Source organism: Amyelois transitella, chromosome 7, assembly GCF_032362555.1.
Source record: "Amyelois transitella isolate CPQ chromosome 7, ilAmyTran1.1, whole genome shotgun sequence".
Classification (NCBI taxonomy): Eukaryota; Metazoa; Arthropoda; class Insecta; order Lepidoptera; family Pyralidae; genus Amyelois; species Amyelois transitella.
This window is the reverse complement of record NC_083510.1, coordinates 10,697,469-10,717,825: the sequence shown is the minus strand read 5'-3', so window position 1 is coordinate 10,717,825 and position 20,357 is coordinate 10,697,469. Positions and strand designations below refer to the sequence as shown.

Sequence of the window (20,357 nt, the reverse complement as noted above, 5' to 3'; positions counted from 1 at the left end):
TAAAGAATTACAAATAGACGCGTCATGCAACAGTGTTTTATAGTACTATTGAAAAAAAAATATTTTTGTTTCCTTTTAATTTGTACACTTGACATAAATATGTAAAGGATCTGTTTAATTGAAATTGTATAATACTTTGTATTTGTTGATACTTGTACCCCGTTCTTTCATAATTTTTAAAAAATAACCTTTCTACTTGGTTGTATTACATCTATTTCTTCTTCTCCCTAACGTTGTGCCCTTTATGGGTAAAATATAAAGTAAGTATAGTTTTATAAGTATACCTAGTCTAAATATTGTGTCTAGTCTAGTAGTTTGGGGATTAATTGAAAGATGAACAAAGATCGAAAAATAATTCGATATTTTTCTCATTTATTTTAAAAACCTTGCAGTCTGCCAACCTTTCGAAAGAAGAAACGGCTAAAAATTTTCTGACATCCCTGATGGAAAAGTATCGGCACCTAATATCTCACATAGTTTTACGAATATTTTACAATTGTTACAGGTGATTCCCCCAAAATGTGAAGGTCACGGTCATGGAGGAGTGCTCCAACTGCAGCGTGCTGGCCGAGTTCAACGACTCGTTCGTCAACTCAACCGCTAATGTCACGCACATCAACAAATTTTACTTCTATCAGGTAAGATTGTCTACTTTTCATCAGTATCAGAGACCGCCTGTTTGGCGCAGTTGGCGGATTCTCGCCTCTGAACCTAAAAGTCTCAGGTTCGATCCATGGTCAGGTCATGTTGGAAAAAGTAACGTATTCTGATCCATCCAATATTGGTCTAAGATCTGGTTCTGGGTAACCTTTCAGGTTATTAAGGTCAGCAGTGCTTTTCTTAATAAAATAGTATTTTTTAATGCGATAATATACTGAGCCAGCAAATTTTGAAATGTTAGCGCTCAATGTGCAGCTTCAAATATAATTGACTGGATTTGGCAAAATTTTAAAACAAAGAATCGAAATACGTCTTTTTCTGTGTAATAATAAAAATCGGAAAACGGAAGTCCAGATCCCGGTGAAAAGAATTCAGGAAACAACAAGATAAAAAGAACTAACGAAGCGAAAATTGGCAAAACCTCAAAATTGGTTTCAAATTACAACTGCACTATTTTAAAACTGATACTAAAACCTTGTTTTCTTGCCGTATATAAAGACGTGAAAATTCAATAGACGACTCAATTTATTAAGGCAAAGCTAATGAGGTGAAAAATGGTCTTAATAATATTGTATCGTCAACATAATTTTACAGAATGTAGATACGGTCCGAGTTAATTGTGTGAGAGAATCGTCCCTCTAAAGTATGGGTCTAGACGCTCCTGTATTCTAATCTCGTACTTGGATTCCGTTCAAGTCATGAGAGACAGCGGAATTTGGAACTTGACAATTACGCTTCATCAAATTCCTTCATCATCTATGTAATTTAAATGTATGATGTAATGTTATAAAAAAAATCTATAATCTAAGTTTGACGGCCTCTGTGGCGCAGCGGTAATATGCTTGTCTGTGCCATTGGAGGACCCGGGTTCGAATCCCGGTCAGGGCATGATGAGAAACGAACTTTCTCTGTTTGGTCTGTGTCTTGGATGTTTATCTATCTAAGTATTTATTATAAAATATAGTATCGTTGAGTTAGTATCTCGTAACACAAGCCTCGAACTTACTTCGAAGCTAACTCAATCTGTGGAATTTGTCCTGTATAAAAGAAAAAAAAAGATCTCATGAACCAAAAATCCATCATTTTAATCTCTCATGCCACAGAGAGCGTATTGACATTGTATCATGCGATCCCATGATGTCCTCAAAATGGCGAGAAGGGCGCACCGGAGGAGTTTTAGTGAGTAGGCTGTCACACAAGATGCCAGGAGTCCCACACTCTTCCTGGTGAAGACCGTATAAAGGATTTCCCCTTCGAAAACAAAAGAAAGGAGAGTTATTTATATCGTTGTCTCTTAACAGTTCTATTTGAGTTTTCCCATTTGTAAAATCACTTGCCACGTGAACTGTCATTTATCGGTTTTGTAGCGTAATTGCAGCGGCTCATTCTACTGTTTTATTTAATTCTATAAAGACGTTTGAACATTGGTTTGTAACATGTTTCTTTTTAAACGTAACTCTTTTAAAATCCTCTTGGTTCTAAATCGCTACGTCTTTATGCATTGAACCCACAAACCATTAGTGCCGGTTGGTTATTTAAATTCTGTATACTCCTCAGAATAGCATTTATGAATCTCTTTCAGAACAATTGTGCGTGCTATTTGCAGTGCAATGTGCATTAAATATTTTATTCACAGCTTTGTACCAAAATAGAATGAATGAATTATAAATACTTACTTTTATTATTTTCTTTTCGTTTCATACTAAAGTGATATTTGTGATGTTGAAATTCTGCCCAAGTTAAAGGTAAATAAAACACGACAATTACAATCTTACTTAACAGGTTTTTTAAACCCGACGAAAAAAGAGAGGTGTTATCCTCCATCTCTTTCCCATGGATTTCGTAAAAAGCGACTAAGGGATAGGCCTACAAACTTGGGATTCTTTTTTTAGGCGATGGGCTAGCAACCTGTCACTATTTGAATTTCAATTCTATCATTAAGCCAATAGCTGAGCGTGGCCTATCAGTCTTCTTATCAACAAGACTGTTGGCTCTGTCTACCCCACAAGGGATATAGACGTGACCATATGTATGTATGTATGTAGTTTTATATCCTAGTCAAGATACTCACTTCTCTGAAGAGGATTTTACTGGGACTCTATATGTACTATATAAAAACCTGTAATACTCGTAACTACTTTTAAATATATATTTTTTTTGTCAAATTCACTTACATTTTTTAATCCCCGCGTCCCACTTAAAAGGGCCATATCGCGGTATTGTCCATATTATAGAGAGTGGAAAACGGCATTACTTTCTTGAGATCCACAGATAATGTTGTTTCCGACGACCTGATTCTAGATTGTAGCAGGAAATAACGTTTTCAGATTTAGGTTATTATGTTTTATAACGATAACAATTTACTGAGTTTTATTGACATTTTCTTTTTTTGGGTGAATAGGGATTGTAACTTTTTAATCTTCAGATCAAAAGGTACAATGCCTACCTTGACGTATCTGTTTTTGTCATGAGTTTGTGTAGTATGTTTCGGTGATGTAGCCGTAACCGATTTTACTGTATTTTTTTTGTTAAATAAATCTTTTTATCGTTACGGAAACAGTTTTGATGGTACAGTAAAGAGGTACATTAAAGGAAATTTTAATCTCAATCTATCATTAGGGCTTTCGGATAAGCTGAACGTGGCTTTTCGAGACTGTTGGCTCTGTCTACCCCATAAGGGTTAAAGTCGTGATGTATATCACTGATGATACTAAGTTGTGTGTGCATATGTGTAAAGGAAAAGGTGTATACATACATACATCCATACATTATGGTCACGTCTATATCCCTTGCGGGGTAGACAGAACCAACAGTCTTGAAAAGACTGAATGGCCATGTTCAGCTATTTGGCTTAATGAAAATATAATTGAAATTCAACTAGTGACAGGTCGCTAGCCCATCGCCTAAAAAAGAATCCCAAGTTTGTAAGCCTATCCCTTAGTCGCCTTTAACGACATCCATGGGAAAGAGATGGAGAGTTGTCGGGAACCACACGGCACCAAGGTGCAAGATGAAATAAATATTTACTAACGTTAGTAGATTTTTTTCGTACAGTGTTAATTATAGTGTCTTTTTACCCGACTGTCCTCATAAGTTTCAATTTCAATATTATCTGAAATTTTGTAAGAATTGATTTATAAAGCCATACAGCTGAGCTTTCAGTCTATTCGAGACGGTTGGCTCCGTGTTCCCCGCAATATATATAGACGTGACTACATGCACGTATTTTATTTTCAGACGGCCCAAGTGGCGGTGTTATGGGTTCTGCTCGTGGCGATCGTGGCGGGGAACGCAACGGTGGTGCTAGCGCTACTCCTCACCAAATCCAGGAAGAGCAGGATGAACTTCTTCATCATGCAGCTCGCTATATCAGGTATACTTTTAATTTTAATGGATCCGTACCTTAAGTTCCGTAAAGGTGAAAACGGTTCAAGGATCCGTACCTTAAGGTAAAAACGGGACCCTATAACAAAGTCTCCACTAGTAAGGTAATCCTTTCAAAGTCCAGGAAGAGCAGGATGAACTTCTTCATCATGCAGCTCGCTATATCAGGTATACTTTTATTTTCAAGGATCCGTACCTTAAGGTAAAAACGGGACCCTATCACAAAGCCACCACTAGTAAGGTAATCCTTTAAAGTCCAGGAAGAGTAGGATGAACTTCTTCATCATGCAGCTCGCTATATCAGGTATACTTTTATTTTTCAAGGATCCGTACCTTAAGGTAAAAACGGGACCCTATCACAAAGCCTCCACCAGGAAGGGAATCCTTTCAAAAAAAATAATTAAATATAACTATTGAACCGTCAGTGACCAGGGGACGTCCGCTAAGGATTTTGGAAGATCTCTCGTGAATTATATTTTTTATTTTACGCGGACTGAGACGGGCGCTTTCTAGTTATATAATATGTACGTAAAGTATGAGGAATGGCGTGATTCACTAGAAAAAGACTGGTCCTATTCTCAAAATTCCGGGAAACACAGATTTCGTATCTTTTTTTTTCTTTTCTCTGGAACAAATTCAAAGCTTGAATGAGCAGAATTCTTTATTTAAATACTCTCTATTCCACTCGTGCTTAGAAAAGTAATCATTTTTGTGATTGTGGGCGTGTGTATGGGCGATGTTGCTTTGGGAAACCATATGAAGTTAGATTGCTCGTACAGTACTACCAAATCCGTCAGCTAATTTTAGCCGCATGATGTGTTTGACGTATAATTTCAAAACTTTATCCCACGATTGACATTTCGGAAAAAAAGTTCGACTGTCATAGGTATAATTTTGGTAAATAAATGAGAATTGTGGCAACTGTAATGTTGTAGTCTCAGCCTACTACTCCGTGCAAAATATATTTTTTGTATATTCCTGAGGTATTTCCATTACACATCATAAAATATAATTTAACACAGTTGGTGGACTTATTATTTAATTAAGTAGATGCAGAAAAATTAACTTTGCCAAACCTGCAAAATCCAATAAAAAAATAATATAATCATACATAAAAAACCGTAATATATTACAAAACTTATTTTACACCTAAACAAGTTAACTGCTCAATCCAAAAGTTGACTGTAAGTCAAATAAGTCTAAATGTGACTTTAAATTTGTACTTGTATGTATTATATATAGATATATATTCTGTGTGCATTTTATTATGTTTAAACATTTATTTATCTTGCTCTGCGCCAACGCCAATCTCCTGTTTGGTTTCCTTCCACCCAAAGGTTGACTGAAAGAGATTCCATTAACAATAAGTCCGCCTTTGTACCATCTCTATTTGTTTTGTGCTGTTTTGTATATTATGGTACAATAAAGAGTTTTATCCATCTATCCAACTATCTTGGTAAATTTAATAAAAATTGATTTATATAGAGCTATTATTAGATTAATCTTGGTATTCCGCATCCAATCAATAAAGGCAGAAACGGAGAAATTTTCTCAAGAAGAGAATACTATAAAACGATTCGTCAAATTTCCTTGCCGTGTTCGACTCAAAGACGTTTCCATTAGCCGTCCGAAGTGGAAATGTTGCCAGCATAATGGGTACTTTTGCGAAACAGTTGACTTGAGCAGCCTTTAATTTAAATTTGGGGAAACCTGGTGCGCACTTTCTGTTAATTTTTGACAAAAAGTATTGTCAAAATTAACCAAATAATTGAATAGCATCCGTGTGGTTCTCAGCAACACTAAAAAAAGAGAATAAGGACACCCCTTCTCTATTCCATGGATGTCGTAAAAGGCGACTAGGGGGCAGGCTTATAAACTTGAGATTCTTCTTTTAGGCCATCGCCTAAAAGAAGAATCTCAAGTTGATTATAATGAGTCTTAAGAGTCCATCGACTAGCAACCTGCTACTATTTCAATATCAATTCCATCACCAAGCCAAAAAGGTGAACGTGGCCTATCGGCCTTTTAAAGACTGTTGGCTCTGTCTAGCCCGCAAGGAATATAGACGTGTTCTGTCTAACCCATAACAGATAAGGACATAAAGAAATTTTATTTATAACATTAATCTAATTTATTATTAATCATAAGCTAAACTAATGAGTGCTTTTCAGATCTTCTCGTGGGACTCATCAGCGTGTTGCCAGACTTAATACAACGAATTACTATCACTTGGCTCGCCGGGTCGCTGGCTTGCAAAATGATGAAATATTTACAGGTGATGAAATATTATTTTGATTTACTTATTTTCATCATTATTATGTCACATATCATTTGCCATGTGGTTCCTGGCCTCTCCTATGAATAGGACCACTCCATAACTCACCAATGGATGTTGTAAAAGCCGAATAAAGCTAATAAATATTAGATCGTTCTTGTAGGTTAAAATTTGTCATCTATGTTATTTGGGAAGCGGTGGGGAGCACTTGACACAATTTTTCGTTATTCTCATGGAATAAACGGGGTTTTTAGTTTAACGCAGACGAAGTCGCGGGTAAAAGTTAAGTCATAAGTTAATACATACATATAATCATGTCTTTATATCTTGCGAGGTAGACAGACCAAACAGTCTTGATAATACTGATAGATGATAGAATTGAGATTCATTTACAGGGACAAGTTACTAGCCCGCCGCCTAAAAGAATAACTACAAGTTTATAAGGCTATCCCTTAGTCGCCTTTCACGACATTCATGGGAAAGAGATGGAGTTTCATTTTTCTATTGGTACCGGGAACCACACGGCACTCATAAGTTTATATTAGAAGCTTTTTCGATAAAACAGTCAATTTTATTATTCCAATATAAATATTTGATTGTACGATATTAATTTGGTGTATATTTTCAGGGTGTAGTAACATATTCGTCTACGTATGTGTTAGTGGCGCTTAGTGTGGACCGGTGTGATGCCATCACTCATCCCATGAATTTTACAGGGAGCTGTAAGTATCTACGAGTACATCAATATCGAATAAAACAAATTCTAAGATGAAGTGATAAAAGTTGGAGTTGACATATCAAGACAAAAAAATTCCGTGTGCTTCCCGGCACTAAAATTAAAAAGAAAAGGACCACTCCATCTCTTTCCCACGGATGTCGTTACAGGCGACTAAGGGATGGGCTTCTAAACTTGGGGATTCTTCTTATAGGCGACAGGCTAGAAAACTGTCACTTTATGTAAATTTCAATTCTATCAGTAAGCCAAATAGCTGAACGTGGCCTGTCAGTATTTTCAAGACTGTTGGCTCTGTTTAATCCATAAGGGATATACATATATACAAAAATATAGACATTTTCAGAGATACATACATACATATAGTCACGACTATATGTATGTATGTATAAAAAATGTTAGAAAAGTATTGTTTTTAAATGGATATTTTTTTTGTTTCAGGGCGAAGAGCTCGCGTACTAGTCTTGGGCGCTTGGTTCATCAGTTTTCTATTCTGTGTTCCTATGTTGTTTTTATTTGACGAGGCTGATGTAGGTTTGTATAAAATCTTTTTCTTTTTCTAGATTTAATAAAAAAGTAAACTAATTGACTGACTGACATATCAACTCATAACCCAAACTTATCTTAAGTGGTCTTTTCTTGGACTTGGACTTGGTGCACTACGAGAGTACATACATATGATCACGTCCATATCCCTAGTGGGGTAGACAGAGCCACCAGTGATAGTTGAAAAGACTGATGGTCTATCAGTATTTTCAAGACTCTCAGCTGTTTGGCTTAGTGATATAATTGAGATTCAAATAGTGACAGGTTGCTAGCCCATCGCCTAAAAGAAGAATCCCAGATATATAAGCCTATCCCTTAGTCGCCTTTTACGACATCCGTGGGAAAGATAAGAGAGGTCCTTTTTATTTTTCTAATGGTGCCGGGAACCACACGGCACCATAAGAGTATTTACCAAAATTCTCAAAAGTAACCATTAAGCCATACAGCTGAACGTGAATTTACAGTCTTTTCAAGACTGTTGGCTCTGTCTACCCCGTAAGGGATATAGACGTCATTATATGTATGTATGTAGGTACTAGGCTTAAAACTCTTCTCATGCCATTGATTTTGGTTGCGGATTCCGCATACACGTTCCAATTGTGGATGTTACCGCAATTTTAAGCCGAGCCTTAACCCACGTACGCAAATAAACTTGGATTTCCAGCTTTAGCTATTGGAAATTTTAGAATCTCCTAAATACGAGTATGCTTTCACTATCACTAAAATGTATAAAGCTGAACGTAACGATCTTTTAAACTCTTAATCTATACTAATATAATTAAGCTGAAGAGTTTGTTTGTTTGAACTTCGTTCGCGTGGAATAGTTATTTTGGCCATCATTGAAGCCCTTAAGGATGAATAATTTTCCCCGTTTTTTTTTTTTCACATTTTCCATTATTTCTTCGCTCTTAAAAGTTGCAGCGTGATATTATATAGCCTAAAGTCTTCCTCTATAAATGGTCAATTCAACACAAAAATAATTTAACATTTCAAACCAATAGTTCCGGAGATTAGCGCGTTCAAACAAACAAACAAACTCTTCAGCTTTATAATGTTAGTATACATATTTATATTTTTGACGGCCTCTTTGGCTCAGCGGCAGTACGCTTGTCTGTGTCACCGGAGGTCCCGGGTTCGAATCCCGGTCAGGGCATGATGAAAAAAGAACTTTTTCTGATTGGCCTGGGTCTTGGATGTTTATCTATATAAGTATTTATAAGTATTTATTATAAAATAAAGTATCGTTGAGTTAGTATCTCGTAACACAAGTTTCGAACTTACTTCGAGGCTAACTCAATCAGTGTAATTTGTCCCGTATATATTTATATTTATTTATTTATATTTATACTTTTCACGCGAGCGGAGCCGGCGGCAAAGGTTAGAATATATGTCAATAAAACTCAGTGCATTTTACAGGTATAATCCAATGCTGGTCGGGCATCAGCAAACTGCAATGGCGGATATGGATGACCAGCGTGTTCGTGTCACTATTCGTTGCGCCTGCGCTTACTATTGCCGCGTGCTACGGCGTCATAGTGGTCACGATACGACAGAAGAGTCAAAGGGTGTTAGGGAGAAGAACAACAGCTACTAGGCAATGTAAGTTTTAAAAATGATGATTATTTTGAGTTGTATGTTGTTTCTGGTACCAGCATGGAAAAGAATAGGATCACTCCATGTTTTTCCCGTGGATGTCGTAAAAGGCGACTAGCGGGTAGGCTTATAAACGTGGGATTCTTAATGAAATGAAATATTTTTTATTTACTTGAAACATGGTACAAATGGGTGTTAGAAATATGATCTTACATGTTCCGCCAAAAGTATGGCATGTAAATATTGTTTTGAAATAATGGCGTTACTTTCAAAATTAATAATTTAATAATTAGTAATTATACAATTTAAAATTAAAATAATCATCAATGGAATAAAAACAATAAAAAATTCATGCAGTCTATTCTTTAATTTATTAATTGGCAAAGACTTGTATGAGTCCGGCAGCTTATTATATATTTTAATGCACATGTAATATGAACTCCTACTTCTAAATCGTAAATTGGTACTTATTTTAAGCGATGGGCTAGCAATCTGTCGCTATTTGAATCTCAATTCTATCAATAAGCCAAGTAGCTGAACTTGGCCTATCAGTCTTTTCAAAACTGTTGCTCTGTCTACCCCGCAAGGAAAATAGACGTGATCATAATGTATGTATGTATTTAATCTATGTCTGTTTAAATCATATAATTCGTGATGCTTGCTGAATGACTGGTTCATTGCAACAAGGGCAGTCCGTCTTCATCACTACATTATATAAAGCAAAGTGAAAACATATAAATAAAGATACTGCGTGGAATTATTGTTGCTAGCCTAAATGTTCGGAATAAATAGTGAAGCTCTTTTATTGCCATAACTTTTATAACTAATCCTTCGAATAGTGTTCACTGAAATGTAAATATTATATGAAATTGCGAGTTTATTAAACATCTTGATAATATGGCAAAACATGTTTTTAATACTACGGAGTTTTTATTAACATTTATAACTTTCTAACTATATAAAATATAATCTTTACACATATATGAAAAAAATACTGATTACATAAAAGCTTTATTTGGTTGGCCAAAATAGATATTAAACATATTCTAGGCATTCAGTAAAATTTATAACGTATCTTTATTAGAGACAGAAATTCTTAGATCATTTCACGCAAAGATTATGATACATCAGTTATAATAAAAGCTATCAAAAGTAAATAATACAATATACTGCTACTAAAATATAAAGTCTGTGACAAATGACCCGACGACTTGATGTTCTTGAGCCTATCCCATTGACTTGAATAATACAAGGACGCTAGACCAAATATCAATAATAAAGAGAAAAGTAAGTAAGTAAGTAAGCGCTTTATTGTTCACTAAAGGAGTTGTAGCGGGAGCGATGATTCGGCTCGACCGCCACTAAAAGGAAGATCTTCCGCCAGGCTAGGTGTTATGCCTGGGGAACCGCGCGACAGACGATGTTGTTTTTTTTTTTTTTTACTATGAGAACATTGAGAGTTTGCCTGAGGGGCATTTACTATTACACCGGGACGTTTAAAACAGACGATGTTGTGTCGGAGGTTGTATTTATGCTCCAATCCGTGAAATCTTTGAAATCGTGATTTAGATTCTTCGCTGCTATTGGTTGAGCGCGTCAATTTCTTCGCGATGATTGACAGTAGTTGTTTGATTGGATGTTGTGACGAGTGGCGTAGAGATTTCGCCACAGAGTACATTACAAATATAAAACAGTACAGTATAAAGGCGGGCTTATCCCTAAGTGGGATCTCTTCTAGCCAACCTGAAGTTGTATTACCAAAAGTTGTATTATTACAGTGCTCCTGTACTGAAATATAACATTGGAGGCAAATAACTGAGTTATATTGTATGTCATTTGTGCTAGATGTTACAATATTACTTTTATCAAAAAAGCAGAATAGGGCGAGGAAAAACATCGTGTGAAGAAATCTGCAAAGATTGCGAGATAAGACTGCGAAGTCGCTTAATGTAAAACCGGACTTCCAAAATATTAAATCCTAGTCTTATATACTAGTCAAGATACTCACTGCTCTGGAGAGGATGTTACCGGGACTCTCAGATGCAGAAAGATATAGAAAAAACTTAATAACTTCCTACAAGAAGTTTATTTTATAATTAGCCAATATCAGTTAAATCAGAGACAAAATGGCGGATATCGAATGTCATTTTTACATCGCCAATATATAGTCCAGAGCTCATTGTAGAGGTCAGTGCTATCCACATAAAACCGTAGAAAAGGACAGAAGCTCATATTTCACTGGACCCAACCCATCGCCACTCAGATCACGTGCTCTCTAATTTGGTTGGATTTCTCAGTTTTTCCGCTCATCCATTTTCTATACGTTGACGGGTTACATCCTTGAAGAATATTGAAAGTAGAACGTTAGATTTTTTGCTACTATATTAGAGCTAGTGGTCTACCACGGCTTTTCTCGTGGTATATACATCTCTCTCTCTCTCTTCGTATCGTATTCGTCATTACTGATACATTCTCTGATTGGCCTGGGTCTTGTATGTTAATCTATGTGAGTATTTAAGTATCGTTGAGTTAGTATCTCGTAACACAAGTCTCGAACTTACTTCGACGCTATCGAAATCTGTATAATCTGTCCCGTATATATTTATTTATATTTTTAAATAGCCGAGCCTATTAAACGCGCAGTAATTGAAAGAACTTTTTTAAAGGCAAATGAATTTCCATGCTCGGTCAGGATCTTTAACTCTGTATAATTAGTTAAAAACAAAAAAGGACATTTTATTTTATGGTACTATGACCTGCGTCTTTAACAAAAAACGTGTTAATTGCCAGTATTTTTATTCCAACTTGAAAACGCTTAGAATTGACGAGGGCAGTACATTTCCAATGAAAGTCGAGTTTCCGAGTATTGAATGGTATTAAAAAAGGGTGTCAATTAAGTCATAATTTTTTTTTCATCATCATCAAGACGTTGTGCTTCTATGTTTTTTTTGTGTCCGTCCATCCATCTCGTTAAAACCTCAGAAGGTGACTAAAGGAATCGAGCGAAACCACGGGTGAATGTTATTTTTTTCTATAAGATGTTTAACATACATACATACATACATATGGTCACGTCTCTATCCCTTGTGGGGTAGACAGAGCCAACAGTCTTGAAAAGACGTTCAGCTATTTGGTTTAATGATAGAATTGAGATTTAAATAGTGACAGGTTGCTACCCCTTGGCCTAAAAAAGAATCCCTTAGTCGCCTTTTACGACATCCATGGGAAAGAGATGGAGTGGTCCTATTCTTTTTTGTATTGGTGCCGGGAACCACACGGCACGTTGCCGGGAACCACACGGCATGTTTAACATGATGTTTAATATTGTACAATTTTCAGATAGTGACGATTTGGACAGTCGAAGGGCGAGCAGCAGAGGCATCATACCAAAGGCGAAGATCAAGACTGTGAAGATGACTTTCGTTATTGTTTTCGGTAAGTTAATAACTACTTAAACAGTTAACGTAAATATTAAACGCGCACGTAACGTTACAGTAAAAAGCAAAAGAAAAAAAAGTAAAGTAAAAACCTTTTATTTTCTCCAACAATCGTACATGAAAAATACATGGATTATAAAAAATTGTTGTTACCAACACCGATTGAAAGAGACTGGAGACTGATGAAGACAGGGCCTGGGTTACAGTACTCCAGTGCTCCCGCCTTTGGATGTGGTATTTACATAATGAAGAAGACTTATAAACTACTAGCTGACCCGGCAAACGCTGTTTTGCCAATTATTTTTATATATTATTACGGAACCCTTTTTTTTTTTCCAAAATAAAATATAGTCTATGTTACTCGTGGATAATGTAGCTTGAAGAAGTTTTAAAATCGGTCCAGTAGTTTTTGAGCCTATTCATTACAACCAAACAAACAAAGTTTTCCTACATACATACATACATATGGTCACGTCTATATCCCTTGCGGGGTAGACAGAGCCAACAGTCTTGAAAAGACTGAATGGCCACGTTCAGCTATTTGGCTTAATGATAGAATTGAGATTCAAATAGTGACAGGTTGCTAGCCCATCGCCTAAAAGAGGAATCCCAAGTTTATAAGCCTATCCCTTAGTCGCCTTTTACGACATCCATGGGAAAGAGATGGAGTGGTTCTATTCTTTTTGTAATGGTGCCGAGAACCACACGGCACAAAGTTTTCCTCTTTATAATATTAGTGTAGATAGCTATTGCCAACGCAATTGTTAGTCAAGAAAGTACAAAACAGTTACAAGGCCAAGTCCAGGTACAGTAAGAAGTATAGTTGCAAAGTTAGTTATTCACTACAGAAGACAGAAGGAGAAAAGAGGAGAGAAATTATCATTTTAAAATTACTAATATATTGTTTGGACATAAAATACAATCTCTGACATTACTCCTCTCACTAAACAAACAAAGAATTTGGATTAACATATAACTAATTTCCTTCATAATCAACAAATAATACTATTCCATAGAAGTAATACTTCCTCATCCTTATAAAACCTGAACACGCTTCCTCGCGTGTTCGACTCCATAGAGTTTAACCGTGCAACCTATATTTTTTTATGATGTTGACAATGTGGTACTTTCCTGTAGGGCTCTTGTTTGATTAAACACTAACATTTTTATTATATCTTCACGTTATATACAAGTTTCTTCAATCACAGATTATTATTCCTTCAAGTACGTGATAATAAAAGAAAGTAATAAATAAACTAAATAATTCTATGATTAAGTCTAACAGCCGACCGTGGCCTGTCAGTCTTTCAAGACTACTGTCACCGCAAGGGATATAGACGTGATTATATGGATAGATGGAAATAAATAAATATATTAGTAGCGTTCATAACGGGCTAGATTACACAGATTGAGTTAGCCTCGAAGTAAGTTCGAGACTTGTGTTACGAGATGCTAACTCAACGATACTATATTTTATAATAAATTCATATATTTAGATCCATCCACATACAATAACCTACAACATATTTATAGATGATGATTTTATTAAGTTATATTTTTTTGCGCATTTTATTTTCTCTCTTCAAGACTTTGGCTTTGTTTACCCCGCAAGGTACATAGGCGTGACTTTAAGAATGTATTTTCAACTGGATTTTTGCTCAGGGCGTGCGTGAATATTTTACTCTTGTTGGTAAAGTAAATATTTAAGATTACCTATTTAAAAACAAAACAAATTTTATTTTTTATCTCTTTAACTTAATATTACTTTTGAGAATAATAATGTAATAGCAATGAAATTAGTATCCAAACGACACAGATATCCAAACAAAAAAGATATCAATGACTTCGGCCTTCTTGCGATAAAATAAAGTCATAATCTGATTTTGTGCTGAAGTTTGGTGTCACTTTCTAATACTCATGATGATGATGATTTACACACAAACATATAATCACGTTTATATCTCTCGCGGGGTAGACAGAGCCAACAGTCTCGAAAAGACTGAAAGACCACGGCGGCTTAAGGTATGATGTAATTAAGATTCAAATAGTTACAAGTTGCTAACCCTACCCAATCAATCCCTAGTTTATAAGCCTTTCCTTTGGTCGACTTTTACGACATCCAAAGTAACGTAATTTCGGATTCTAAATACCTATTAATAAAATTTTCCTCACGTAAATGACATAAACGACACTTTGCAACCGACGCTCCGCAGTCCATTATGATATGAAGTCATTAGCTTAAAACAACATACATACTTACAAAAGATTCGAAAATAACCCACCAAATCCCCACAATCACGAACCAACAACAGGATGTCAGTTTGTGACAGGACAAACATACAAATATTTATATTAGAGACAGGCACGCCACAAACCAAAGCACTTAGTTGCATGGAAATACCGTTAAATTTTATCGTTTTTAACCCAACTGAGCTAAAAGGAGTGTAAAGTTTTATGAATTTCTGAATTGGTGTCTATTTATAAGTATAACGTTTATTAAATGAAATGCCGTGTGGCTCCCGGCACCAATTAAAAAAAAAGAATAAGACCACTCCATCTCGTTCCCATGAATGTCGTAAAATTCGATTAAGGGATAAGCTGATAAACTTGTGGCTAGCAACCTGTCACTTTTTTGAATCTCTATTCTATCGTTAAGCCAAACAGCTGAACGTGGCGTATCAGTCTTTTCAAGACTGTTGGCTCTGTCTATCCCGCAAGGGGTATAGGCGTAATTATAAGTATGTATGTACTTATATATAAATGAAAAAGAAAACTTATCCGTTCTGCTGGTTCTTCGGCACGCATATTATCTTTAACGACGTCAGGCCACGTTATCCCTTACGGGGTAGACAGAGTATTAATTGACAGTCTTGTAAACTCAAAGACCACGTTCAACAGTATGGCTTGATGATGGAATTGAGTTTAATTCATGAATATAAATCTGGCATTATAGTAAAGGTTAATTAATGTATACGAAAATGGTTTCATGTACAGAATTATAACGAACAGGTACAGTGAGATGCTAAGAAATATATCATATTACATGTTAACAGGTGAAATTGTTTTACTACTTATAATGATATTGAATACATTCAGTTTAACTTAATTCAAAAGTCATTGCCACGAATTATACTAATTCTGGATACATTAAGGTTTTTTCCAAAATGCTATACGTATATCAATATCGATAACACTTATTTATACCAGTATAAGCATATAATCTGCCTTTTTTTTTCAATATTGATTTGATTCTTTATTTAAAAAATTAATTGCCATTTGATTTGACTATGACACAAATATTGACTGATTCCTAATTTGACATTGACAGCTCACATTGCGTTGTTGATCATTAGTATTAAAATAATTAATTTGATAGTATTCTGTTTTTGAATTCCAATTGACACCGGGGCTAGCCTTGTGACTTTTTTAAAATATTATCAACGTATAGATAATTTGTTGCGGAGCCATACGGTCATCCCCTCCCCTCCACAATATTTAGTAGACTACCTAACCTAGATATTTTGTAGTAAGATGACTAATATTACAATTAACACATTGTTGATCAATTTAGGGATGTTTTTAAGATAAACGCGCAGCCCAAACGCCAAGAATAGCAAGAAGTTGATGTCGCTATTATTTATTCATCAAAAATGGCGAACCTCGTGTCATTGTCAGCTACTTTATCTCGATTTGCGAAATCGATTCCAGCCCAATCCCCTGCCAGGCTTGTTTATTACCCATTACCATATTTATCAACATATCCATGGTATTAGACGATCAGGAAGCCAATTTTAGCTCGCTCAGTGACATAATGTTCAACTGAAGATATTGTATCGATGATTCCTTGCTATGACTCATGAATAATTTTGTTGTATTCATTATCATAAGGTACAGTTACTTTTATGTGCTGTGTAGTTTCCGGGACTTTAGAATCTCACTCCATCTCTTTCACACAGATGTCTTAAAAGGCGACTAAGGGATAGGCTAATAAACTTAGTACTAAGATTCTTCTTTAAGGCGATGGGCTAGCAACCTGTAACTATTTCAATCTTAATTCTATTATTAAGCCTTTTTAAGACCTTTGACTCTGTCTTCACCGTACCTAAGTGATAAAGACGTGGTCATATGTAAGTACGTACAATGTACATGTTCATTGCGTTTATTCTTGTAATTCTAATCTAATCTAAGGTGCCGTGTGGTTCCCGGCACCAATACAAAAAAAAAAATAGAACCACTCCATTTCTTTCCCATGGATGTCGTAAAAGGCGACTAAGGGATAGGCTCACAAACTTGGGATTCTTTTTTAGGCGATAGCCTAGCAACCTGTCACTATTCGCGAATCTCAATTCTATCATTAAGCCAAATAGCTGAACGTGGCCATTCAGTCTTTTCCAGACTGTTGGCTCTGTCTACCCCGCAAGGGATATAGACGTGACCATGTGTAAGTATGTATTCTAATCTATATTTTGTTTCCAGTATTCGTCCTATGCTGGTCTCCCTACATGATCTTCGACCTCCTCCAAGTGTACGACTACGTGCCCGAGACCCAAGTGAACATGGCGATCGCCTCCCTCATACAAAGCCTGGCGCCGCTCAACTCAGCTGCCAACCCTGTCATCTACTTTATATTCTCCAACAGGATTTTCGTCAGTCTCAGGTAAGAATTATGCTACCAACTTTTCCAGGAGTGGTTGAGTGCTTTAAGTAAGTGAAGACACGTTCACGACACGACAAAGTGTGCCGTGTGGTTCCCGGCACCAATACAAAAAAAGAATGGGACCACTCCATCTATTTCCCATGGATGTCGTTAAAGGCGACTAAGGGATAGGCTTACATAATTGGGATTTTTTTTAGGCGATTGGCTAGCAACCTGTCACTATTTTAATCTCAATTCTATCTTATAGCCAAATAGCTGAACGTGGCCTATCAGTCTTTTCAAGACTGTTGGCTCTGTCGACCCCGCAAGGGATATAGACGTGATTATATGTATGTAGGTATGTATGTATGTAGTAAGTAAAGTTTATTAATTTTACTTTACTATAAAACCACGCCTCTTTTTCGGAGGTGTACGCAGAGACTTCATCTTTCCACTAACCGAAATGAAAAAATAAGCAGCCATTAGCTTACTTCTTTTGCATCATCCACGTTCACAACTCGCTTCATGCAATCTCATCGGTTTCGGGTACTTTTGATCTGACTTCATCCACATTCATTACATTACTCTTACCTCTCGCCAACACATCTCCGATTTGATCAAAGTATAGCACATCACACATACAAATAAACATATAGTTTTTAAAGTTCCGTACCTATTAGGTAAAAACGGGCCCCATTACTAAGCCTCTGCTGTCTGTCTGCCCGTCTGTCTGTTCGTCCGTTTTTCCGTTCTACCGTCAAAAAAAAATTATTGATATTGGTCCATTGAAAATGTTTTTTCTTATTATAATTTTTTTCTTAATATTAATAACAATAACAGGTAGTCGCTTTAATTTACACAGAATATTTACTTGGTAAGTATATTACATAAAAATGTAATTTTTTGTTCGATTTTAATAAAGGTAATATAAACAGAAACGTGAATATAAAAAAAAATTGTTTGACAAACGTGATGACGCGGGGCCGAATAGCACTTGGCCGGTTTTTAAATAAATTGAAATCAATGATCCCTGGGTATTTACTCTACAAATAGAAGCGAAGTAACTAATTATAAAACTGTCAACTTCAAATGATTTATCAAATTTAATTAAGCAAGAACTTATCGCCTTTTCGACAAGGCGTTGCTTAAAACGTTCAGTGCTAATTTCCTAAGTTTCGTTCATTTCATTCGTTCAATAAAATGTCTCTTGTGTTAAAATTGGTATACTTCCACTTTCTTTGTAAGAATTTTCGTTCAATTAATTTGTGTTAATAAGAATTCTTTTATACCTACTTAATGGATTTTAATTAGTATAATTAAAATTTAATGTTCCTCACGATAGTACAGTACAGTATATATATACATATATATATACTGTAAAGGAGGATAGATATAGACGTGATTATATGTATGTATGTATGTATATATATATACATACATACATTTTAGATACATAGATTTTTTACTGTTTTATTATATGTATTTATTATCATTAACTATACTTCTCATAAGAATCTTATAACTACTACAAGTACACTTTCTTTGCTCAATCTGTGTCAATTGTATCTACATTCATTTTGTGTGTATCAGGAACATACCTCCGTACAAGTGGCTCTGGTGCTGGATGAGGGCCAGCGACAGCCCAGCCGGCAATGAGTCCAGGGCACACACGGAACTACTGACGTCATCGCACAGGAGGACCAGGAACGATCTGACAGTTAGAGTGAGTTCTGGAATACATACATACATATAATATATATAATATTACGCCTATATCCCTTGCGGGGAGCCAACAGTCTTAAAATGACTGATAGGCCACGTTCAGTTGTTTGGCTTGATGATAGAATTGAGATTCAAATAGTGGCAGGTTGCTAGCCTGTCGCCTAAAAGAAGAATGCCAAGTATAAACTTGGCATTCTTCTTTTAGGCGACGGGCTAGCATATTCTTTAGTCGCCTTTTACGGCATCCATGAGAAAACGATGGCGTGCTCCGTTTCTTTTTTCTAATGGTGCCGGTAACCACACGGCACTGAGTTCTGGAATCGCCCATAGAATTAAGAATAACACGAGATTATAGAAGTGTTAAGAACTGGTGAATGTGTTCGTTGTTAGCGATGACCGTGAGACTGTTATAGAATGTTTTGTAATTGAATTAGCTTCACTCGCGTTAATTTAGCGCCACATACATGCGCGAATTTATCGCAATCTACAAAAGAATTCTGGATTTTCGCTACTCCATCGCCACCTGCGAATACCACGGGAACTTTGTTTTTTTACCAAGGTAACGACTTCATCGCCTTTTATAGACTCTTAATTATAATAAACTTCTTACTGTAAATTCCTCCTTCGCTCTCAGGTGAAAGATGACAGCCTGAAGTACCCCAAACAGAGGGTACACCAGTGTAACAGCAACAACTCCAGGAAGGTACGCCTCCACCTTCCGGAAGGTCAGCTCAACAACAACTGCCACACAGTCCAAAGAAGAAGGGACGATACGTTCTTGTAGTATAATGAGTAAACCATAATGTTCAGATACATGTGTTGTAAACATTTTTGTTAAACAGGTTGGCTTTTCATGAAACAGCCATATTGCCGAGTAAGGTAAAGTAAACATACATACATCCCTTGCTGGGTAGACAGTCACGTCTATATCCCTTGTGGGGTAGACAGGGCCAACAGCCCTGAAGAGACTGACAGGCCACGTTCAGCTGTTTGGCTTTATGATAGAATTGAGATTCAAAAAGCGACAGGTTGCTAGCCCATCGCCCAAAATAAGAATCCCAAGTTTAAAAGCCTATCCCTTAGTCGCCTCTTACGACATCCATGGGAAATGAGATGGAGTGTTCCTATTCTTTTTTATATTGCTGCCGGGAACCACACGGCACAAGGTAAAGTAAAATTAAATTATACTGGCAACACATTTTACTTAGTAGTAACATTGTATTATAATGTTACGAGAACCATCGAGTAGTTTAGTTCATAATGATGTAATGAAATTTTTGAAGAAATTTGAAGCGGGAAAAATTTAAATTTTATTAAGTAGGTAGGTACCATATCATACATATTGAACGATAATCTGATGCCACTTCGTAT

At 36.0% G+C, this 20,357-nt stretch overlaps 1 protein-coding gene across 1 annotated transcript; it reads left to right on the top strand.

Moving 5' to 3' along the window:
- The first annotated feature begins 536 nt into the window (after positions 1-536).
- Positions 537-19,845, top strand: LOC106130192 (cardioacceleratory peptide receptor). Its single transcript, XM_060945174.1, has 10 exons — positions 537-638; positions 3,898-4,033; positions 6,216-6,319; positions 6,948-7,041; positions 7,494-7,586; positions 9,015-9,197; positions 12,531-12,626; positions 17,105-17,285; positions 18,855-18,987; positions 19,621-19,845. Exons 1-10 carry the CDS (start codon positions 537-539, stop codon positions 19,768-19,770), a joined length of 1,272 nt encoding a protein of 423 aa, XP_060801157.1. The 3' UTR covers positions 19,771-19,845.
- The last annotated feature ends 512 nt before the right edge of the window (positions 19,846-20,357 follow it).